Source organism: Saccostrea cucullata, unplaced genomic scaffold (genome assembly GCF_032062105.1).
Source record: "Saccostrea cucullata isolate Sc308-1 unplaced genomic scaffold, CSIRO_AGI_Scuc_v1 ctg861, whole genome shotgun sequence".
Lineage (NCBI taxonomy): Eukaryota > Metazoa > Mollusca > Bivalvia > Ostreida > Ostreidae > Saccostrea > Saccostrea cuccullata.
In genome coordinates this window covers 133,947-143,669 of record NW_026935377.1, presented here as the reverse complement: position 1 = coordinate 143,669, position 9,723 = coordinate 133,947, and the positions used below count along the sequence as shown (strand labels likewise).

General features: G+C 33.5%; 1 protein-coding gene across 1 annotated transcript; it reads right to left on the bottom strand.

Annotated features, from left to right (window-relative positions):
• Positions 1–3,295: 3,295 nt before the first annotated feature.
• Positions 3,296–6,767, bottom strand: LOC134242624 (innexin unc-9-like). Its single transcript, XM_062724729.1, has 2 exons — positions 6,713–6,767; positions 3,296–4,737 (listed from the first exon to the last, which is right to left on the bottom strand). The coding sequence occupies exons 1-2, from the start codon at positions 6,727–6,729 to the stop codon at positions 3,342–3,344; spliced, it is 1,413 nt and encodes a 470-aa protein (XP_062580713.1). The 5' UTR covers positions 6,730–6,767; the 3' UTR covers positions 3,296–3,341.
• Positions 6,768–9,723: the final 2,956 nt, after the last annotated feature.

Genomic DNA, 9,723 nt, shown 5'->3' with positions numbered 1-9,723 from the left:
TTTGATTTTTCTTGGATGTTAATCAAAAAGTTGTGGAAAATGAAAAATTATGTTAATGCTCGTAACAAAGTGATATGTCGGGTATGCCCTTGCTCAGTACTCGCATTGGTGAATGGTGTCATTGTGATTATATTGTTGTAATTGGTAGTTTTAAATTTTCAAAGAATACAACCCGTTGTTTACTTTATCGGAAAAAAGATTAAATTTTCAAGTTCTGTTTTGGTTCCACTTAAAAAATCTGTCTGAAGTCAAATAAATCCACCTTTAAAAAATATGCTGCATGCTAAGGCATGCAGAAGCTTACAGAGTTGTCAAAAATTTGATCGATGATGCGCAGGAACATACAGAGTAGGTAAATTTCTTTGTTGATAGGTTTTTATCTAGGGTGTAGATTATTGAGACTTACCGTTATATAATTTTAGTTTATCTTCTGGACAGAAGACCTGTAAGGGCAAAAGGAATCAATATATCACCTTATCTTGATGTAATATCAAAATTAGCGACAGTTGCAGCTATTTTTTCGCAATTTTTTGTTTGTTTAACGGATTTTATCAATTTTTTCTTCTAAATTTTGAGCCCTGTTATTGCGAATTGTCACAGTTTAAGAAGCAGTATGTTAGATAATTTTGATAGTAAGAATTTTTTATATTTAAAACATCAATTAAAAAAACGTACATTTCTTACAAAATAGAAAATACATGTAAATACATAAACAGGCTCAGAGGTCAAGAGAGATACATGCATTGGTTTCTGTCAGAAATTGGAGTTTAAAAAATGGACGTTTGCAGAAAAATATGAGAAATCCATGCTCATAGATATGTATGAAAATATTTACCACCACAAAGAAACCATTGGTTTGAATAGGAACTTTTTCAGATTTTATTTCTTTTCAAAATGAATGGTCCTCTCAAGAACATGACGCCGTTTAATATATACAGAAGACAGTATAGTCCCTTCAAATCTCAAGTATACGTAAACAGACCTTGGTCCTCTATTGCTGTTTTCCGTTTTATTAATTCTAGCCTACTTTGTACGATATCAAATCTATATAATGCATACTTACCAACCATCTTTATTGATGGTTTGATTATAATCTGTTTATTGACGATCATAAAAGAACATGGAATAATGAGCAGGTGAATGACTGCACATGTACACTCGAAGGGTCCTTAGAATTGAAGGCATGTCATATTAAATTGCTTTCTGATTAATAAAGCATTTTTAAAATGAATTAAAGATAAGGAATTTTTCTTAGGAGAGTTTTGTCGCGTCTTTTTCAAAATATTTTGCGCAGGGACTTTATTAAATAAATATTTTCAATGACATTGTCAGCAAATACAATCTATCATTAAGAAAAATGCTGACTGACGTTTTTCATACTAATTGTTAGCCATTTCTTTTTACACACAGAACTTTATTAGAGATTTTCCGTTATTGCCCATCTTGACAAAAAGCACACGGCGGTTCTGACCAGTCGACAGGGGAAGCTCACTTCTCCATGGCACCTAATTTCACCTCTGATGTTTTAGAGGTCCATGTTTGCTCTGCTCCTGATTTGTATTTGAGCTTGAATACTCGTTCATTATCTCTTCATGTTTCATTACAGAAATAGAATCTGATGTCAATAGAACTTAAAACAGGTTTCATGAAAAAAAGCAATTGTCTTGCAATTTTCACAAGCTTGACAGATCTTAATAGTCATCGAAGTTCTTCCAATAATGCATTCTCTTGATATTAATGAAATATGGTAATAACAAACAGTATTCAAGCTCATAAGCCCATTAAAACAATACAAATCAGGAGCAGAGCAAACACGGACTTCCAAATCATCAGAGGTGGGCTTAGGTGCCATGGAGGAATGAGCATCCCCTGTCGACCGGTCACACCCGCTGTGTGCTCCTTGTCATGATTAGGAAAACGGGAAAATCCGCTGAAAATTCAGTGTGCAATTATTGGTCTAACAATTGGTATATGAAAGTTTCAGTCAGCGTCAGCATTCCACAAAACAAAAGCTTGTTCTTGCTTATAAGGTCATGCAAATTGATGACTTTAAACGAGACTGTTAATATTCTTATTTCATCAACTTGCGTGTCAATGGCTTTCCTCTTTTTAGAAATGTTTCGTACAAAGAGTATGCTCTTGCGTTTCGAATCAACTGGGAGACATAATCCCAATAAACAGGTGATAAGGGTATATTGCTACACAAGTAAGAGAAGTTGACGATAGAAAACTTGAAATCCTTATCCTTATCATAAGGTTTCATGTTAGTTACCTATTAATTAACGTCGTTTTCTAGAAAAATATCCAAATGTGAAACAGATGTGTCAAACTCTGTGGTACCTTTGATATTAAGTTCACTGGGATATATCGAGTCGACAAATGAATGAAATAACTATTGTTGACAGATAACACGTCTTCGATATTACTCAATATCGTTTTGAAGACTACAAAAAGTCTTTTTTTTTCCCTCACGAATAAGTTTTTGGAAACAATTATGCTTTATACGTTTGCTTATGATGGACGCAATTTGTACCCAAGGAATTCCGACGGATTGTTGGAAAACATGATCTCCGAAAACTACTTAGATATCGTCAATCAGAAGTTCTTTTTAATATCAGCTTCAAAGTCCTTGTGAGTGTACAATCATAATGTTTTTAAAAATAATTTTACAAATGACTGATGTCAATGTAAGTTCATTAATGAGTTCCATTTGAACTGAAAAAAGCAGCCGTTTTTGATGTCAAAAAACTTGTTAAATGTTGGGGAATGGATGTATACAATATTGAAAAAAGCGAATGTATTTCAGTAACAAGTTATGATTTTAAATTTTCTGATATCGTTGTTTATCATCACGTGTTACATTGTAAGTAAATATTTCTTGAAAAAGTCAACTTTTTTAAATAAACATTTTTCAGCTTAACAATAACTTATGAAAACCGCACAAATTCATGTGCCTCTGGCATGACTGAGAAGAGAGGTAACTCTAAAATTTAATGATTAATGATGCTTTGTAAAGAGTATTCCACTTATGTGCAACTCGATTGAACAGGTATATTCTTAGAAAAAATGAAATATTGGCCAACAACCATTAATTCCGATCGAAAGGATTTTTTAAATATAAAAAAATATCTTGTTTTGTAGGTGTAAATAGGGGCCATTTTGAACATTTCAATATTGTAGGCATTTTAAAAGAATTAACTTTTTCGGTTTTACATACTAAAAAAGCAACTAAAAACACATTTAAAAAAATCATATCATGCAATTTTCTCTTTTATTAAAATAAACTGTTGTGCAAATTGCAAAACATGCTTATACATTTGTGCAGCATAAATATTAAGCTCTTAAACAAACGTTTCTTTTCTAAATCTGGTGACAAGGTCCCTCTCTGAACAGTAAGAGAGCGATCCATTTCCATTGACGTGTATCACCGTATTATTGAACCTCACAACGCCATTAGTCGGTGGATATTTCTTGATATTGTTATTCTCGAAATTCGGATCATTTTCCTCCAACTCTCTCTCCCGAAACTTAGCCCACAATTCCCTCATGACTTCCGTGACGACAACTGTGTTTGTCGTCTGCGCTAACAAGCGAAGAATAAATACACCATCCTGTTTCAAATGGTTGTAAAATCGTCTAATGGGAATTTTCATCGACTTTTCACCTCTAAAGTATATTTCATTTATTGCTAGATACTTCTTCAAAAACGATATATTCGTGAAATGGGTGACAAATTTGCCAATGGATATAAACAGATTTAAGAAAGACAACAAAGAAAGGACAACAAGCCAACACCAAAGAAAAAGGAAGAACTTTTCATTGAAGATGTTGATGGGGATAACACATTGTATAGTGTACCGATAAAACGTAAACATTCTTCTGATCTCCAGATCACACAATGTGACAATGGGGAACCGAGAAGTTCCGATATAATTCTCTTCGCCTCGCAAAAATCGCATAACGACCTCATAACCATAGAAAGCAAACTCATTTCCAATGAATGCATTCAAAAACCACAGATGACCGAAGGCAGTCAGAAAATATAGAGCTCGGACACCGATCTGAAGAGCGGGAAAGAAGTTACCATAGTGTCTGCCTATACCAAGGTAACACAGACTCCCAAAGCGTTCCCTTAACGAAGGCAGTGCCCCAGCTCTGTAAGGCTGAGACTTGGCACAGTACAAGTCAATGTATTCTGTTAGCGTTCTGACCACGTCTTTCCGCCTTTCGTCTCCATAAGGATCGATGTCAATTAAACCGTACTGAAACTTCAACTCATTTTCCATCAGAGTATTATCATCATCCAGTTGGTAAGATCTCGCCATCTCTATCAGCTTCTTCAGCTTCAGTCCACTGGAGTTGGTGCATTGCTTCCAGACAAGCCTGGGTAGATAGAACAGGAACGCCATCATCAAGCACGTGACAGGAACGTACTGGTAGTACTGAATCTGCATCTCCAGTTGTCGGATGTCGTAATCACTCGGAATAGTCCTATTCCAGGGAACAAAATACATTTTCTCAACCCAGCATAGATGATTTGTGTAGCGTACCTCCTCTGGAGAGAAATTTACCGGACAAAAGCACTTGACCGGAAACTGGAACCACTCTTCCGTAACGGATAACATAACGTAGAAGAGAAGGAACATGTTAGTGTAGTAGTAGGTCATTCTGTCTATGTAATTGTCGTCGTAAAACGGGCGCTTGTAGACACCTGCTGGTCCCAAAATCTTCTCAAGGCTGAAACAGAGGAATAGAATACAAAATATTGTTAATACTTACTGCACCTCTGTTTTTGATTCAAAAGGAAGCATTCGATTTGATTTGCTCATTTATACACATCTTCCAAAATTGGTGAAAATCTTGACATGGTAAATTAATTTGTACATTAAATAATGCTGGTCTACGACAGTTTGGTAAAAATATGCTAAATTTGAAAACCCACATACATTTTGAATCGTTTTTGCCTCCTGCCTGATCCACCTGCCATATTTATTAAGACAGTTTCAATGGTGTCAAACTAATTAAAGGCTTTATTGAATAGCCACAATGTATCCGTGATGTTGTCTAAATAGGTTGTTATTGTGTAAACAAAGGTCAAAACACACCCCTTCATTTACTAATACAATGACAGTCTGATTAAATCAGTTAAACTGAAAAGGTTTTTATATCCATCCAGGGACAGGAGAATAGAATGTTTAAAAGTCAGAATTCACAATGTGCAACAAAATCATTATCCTTTTGAAAAAAAAAAAGACACATTAAAATCACCGTGATCTGACAATGCTCTCAAGCATTTGATTTTTTTCATATGGTCAAAACTCATTTTAAATTATGTTTTTGATGTTACTACATTTTCTTCAATGTCCCCAAATTATCAAAATAGAAACATGAATCTAACTAAAGCTCACATTTACTAATTTAAACAAATTTTTCCATTTTCATTTATCATTTTAATCATTTTCAGAGTACATTTTGCTTAAGAAAAAAGTGACCTATTCTACAAATTTCCTCTTTTAAAGGACTAATCGGTATCAGAATTCTGATACTTTTTCATTAGGAAATTCAGTGATTTGTCGGCTCACTTGCTCTCTGTTTCCTAAAGCATATTGTATTAAAACTTCCTGAAATTATATATGTAGGACTCCAAAGTGCGATGGGACTCCAAAGTCCGATGGTCACGCCAAAGTCCGATGGTCTGCGCCAAACCCCGATGGTTTGACACGCCAAAGTCCGATGGTGCGGAAAACAATAAACGTTTATGACGTCATAGTACTGCTGCACAAAAATGAGAAACCGCGCCATGCCAAGCCCGATTTGTTTAAAATAAAATACAAATAAATATTAAATGCAAAGATTAACCCTAATCTTTTAGATATAGGTGCGAGACTAACACTTATCAGTCGAAAAATATGTTAAAACTAGATATCTTGGATGAGTGCAGGACTAACCAAAATTAGTCCAATAGTGTGCAAGGACTAACCATAAAATCTCTCGCGGAAACATATTGGTGTTCAAGAACTAACCCTTATCAGTCGAATAGTCTACAAAGACTAGCTTTTGGCCGGATTCCTACTAGTGAGATTTTTATAAAACATTGATTTTATAGATTGAGCATATCTTTATTTAATGACTTTAAAGATGGTCCTAATAGCTCTGGTAGGCGAATACTAAGCAATATCAGTAAAATGTATGTGAGACGAATATTGAATCAATGGATTTTGAATGCAGGACAACGTCATGACGTCGGACTATTGTGACGTCATAAACGTTGACTGTTCCTCCGCACCATCGGACTTTGGCGTGTCAGACCATCGCACTTTAGCGTCGCGCGTCTCATAGGAAACCAACCATCGGACTTTGGCGTGACCATCGGACTTTGGCGTCCGTAAAGACCGCGTGCCATCGGGGTTTGGCGCAGACCATCGGGGTTTGGCGAGACCATCGGACTTTGGCGTCACCATCGGACCTTGGAGTCTTACATATATAACTGTAGAAATTACGAATTCCTATATCTAAAATATCATTTTTGTTATCTTTCTCTATGATGTATATAAAAAGACATTTTTTTCATCTTATTGTCCTGTACGTAATGGCTTCATTTTCAAAAAGTTTATTTTAATTTTTATACAGGCCAAAAGGCCCCCCTTCACGTTCTCCGTATGAGTTTCGCTAAAACAGAGGTAAAAAAATTAAAATTCGAATGAATACTTACCTTACTACCAAAGGCATCTTGCTTATTTAAAGATCATCAGTACGAAACAAATAAGTAAAATGTCTTTAGTTTTGTATTTAAAGGAATGCCAATTACAAGATTGTTTAAAGTAAGTATTCAATGAAAGGGAACACTGAGCGTCTAAAGAAGGTCGTATCTACATGTTTTAAAATCTTTCCTCCTTTCAATTCTGCGCTTTCTCTCATATGATACGACAGGGTACCATGGCCAATGTTTAAAATTCTGTAATACAGTTACAAAATCCAGTGTAGGAGTAAGCATTCCTTTTGAACAATTACATCCATCTAAGTTTTTTTGTCTTGATAAGGTTAAAGATGTAATTCATACCGAACAATATCAATATTTAAAAAAATTGAATAAATATTCGGTTCAAATAAAGGATATTTGATGAACGACCATAGAATTTGCAAAAAGATGGTTGATGCTGTACTGTTAAATAAAATTAACATGAATACATGTAGTACTCTGTATTATTAAAGTAAATGATTCTCTTTCACTAAGTACCATGTATCATACAAATGGCATACAAACTGTTATTTTTCTTGCTTACTTCTGCTTTTGGCCGGATTCCTACTAGTGAGATTTTTATAAAACAAAATTGCTTAATATTAGTATAGATTGAGCATATCTTTATTTAATGACTTTAAAGATGGTCATTGATTTTAGATCAGATCAAATACTTAAAGATCGGTAGTTATCTTATTTCAAATATCGTGGTTCATATATACATATATATTAGATATATATAGTTTTAATGTTATCCAAATCAGACAGGTTGCACAATGTAAATAAAGCATTTCACATTACATATTTCCTCCAAATTTCGATGCCTTATATTAATAATGTGTCCTCGCTAATAGATACATGAACATGTTCATTTTAAAGTGAATAAAGTACAAAACAATTATATAGATCTCAGTTCGTATTTACTTTCATCTTCTTAGATTATAGTATACTGTAGGATCAAATTGTTGACCAAAAACAATGGCAACAAATACCAATGGAAAGCAGAAAAACTAATTCTTGGTTCAAGAAAGAAGATAAGTGGGCTAGAATTGATAGAAGCTGAAGTTTGTTATTTCTAAAAGACAGGGAGACAGACACCCCGCAAAAGATAAATGTCGGAAGCATGTGAAGTGACAAGGAGAGCTATTGTTCGCACATATAGTATAAAGGATTAGAAACATGAAGAAGGAGAACCTGCCAGATATAACGTGATGTTTGCACCACACGTGACAGAATGATTAAACATAATACACTGGTATTGCATTAGACCATCAGATCATCACTAGTTTGAGAGGAATTTGCCTTCTTTCATTGAAAATTCACCGACAGTAAATAAATAAGCAAAAATATTTATACTTTTCAGAAAAACAAAAGTAAGTCACATTTATTTTATTGTAAGGATTGATAAAGGATGAATGATCTTTCATTACGACTTAATGATTTACAAAATGTTTTCTATAATCGAAATTGTTGAAATCTCTGAAATCAATATTTTGTCAGTATCCTGCCTTGGTTTCAAAGCAACAGTACTTAGAACATGCTCTTGGGTATCGAATTTTTAGTTGTGATATACGTATTTTGTAAACGCCATATGCAGATGATAGAGGTATATTTAATTATTTATACATACGTAAATAAAGTTGTCGATGAAAAGGTGAAGTTGTCTCGTTTGTGATACAATTCAATTCTCTATAGCCAGTAAAACATCCAAATATGAAACAAATTTCAAAATTCCTGTGGGTTTTTTTTAATTTGAAGTTTACTTGAGTTCATCGAATTGACATAAGACTGATTGTAACTGTTGTAAATTGATTAAACATCATTGATAATTGTCTCAAGTCGAGTCAAGGTCCAAAACAAGAGTTTCAGTTTTAGAATGATTTCTGCTTCACAGGAATATAAAAATAGGTCGTGTAATAAAGGAAAACAATAAATGCCCAGTTCCATTGTTGGAGGACTTGGTCCCCAAACACTACATAAATATTGTACATGAGGAACACCAGCATCATTTTCATATCAACTTCATATTGCTTGTGAGTAGAGTTGTTTTCAAAAATGTTAACTTGTTAATGACAATTCACACTTGATGAGTTCCATAAGTTAAAGAAGACGTTTATTTTTTAAAAAGTCTAATTTTTAATTTTGGTTATATGAAGCGTAAAAATAAATGTCTTATATGTACATTTTAATGCTACTGGCGTATAGAAAAATGGCGATTTTGAATTTTCTCAAACTCTCTGGAGTTTCGTAGATTCTACATCTGATTTATACTACATTAAGAATATGTTGTAGTACAGTAACTTTTGCAACTCTGCAAAAGTTAGGCTTAACATGTTCGCAAACAGTAAAGATATGAAATTGGTAAAGCATTTACTGGACAAGGGATTTTTATAAATCGAAAATCTTTTTTAAAAAAAATATTTAACTGTTAAAATAATTTGCATATGGCTAGTTTAAAATCACATAGAAAATCAATTTTAGGATATTCTACAAATTTTAGTGTTACAGAAAAAACTAAAGAAATTTCACATTAGGCTTAATATGACATTACGGTATCTGCCATAATATTCCACATAGTGGTGTTCAAATTCTCAAGTGTATAGATATTTCATAAGAGAAATATACGAATTTAAAATTTGAGCTTTGTTCAAAAGCATTGTAACCAACAGTAACAAGTTAAAGCAAAGAAATCTTTTTTAAAGACCAGCAAGTTGAAAAAGATGCATAATGCCTTTGTAATTTTAACCGATCTCGAATTGATAGAAATTTTCTCTGATACATGAAATACGAAAAACAATAGAGAGCAAATGATTAAAAAAGCATATACAAACATTTAGTATTTCTAAAAAAAAAAAAGGTGCATTGAGTGCTTATAGGATCTTGCTGGTAATGTTAAAATATAATCTCCCTAAAATATTTTTTAAAATGCAACAAAGAATGAAGCTGTAATTCAATCGATAATGTCAGCAAGCACACAACTTCAG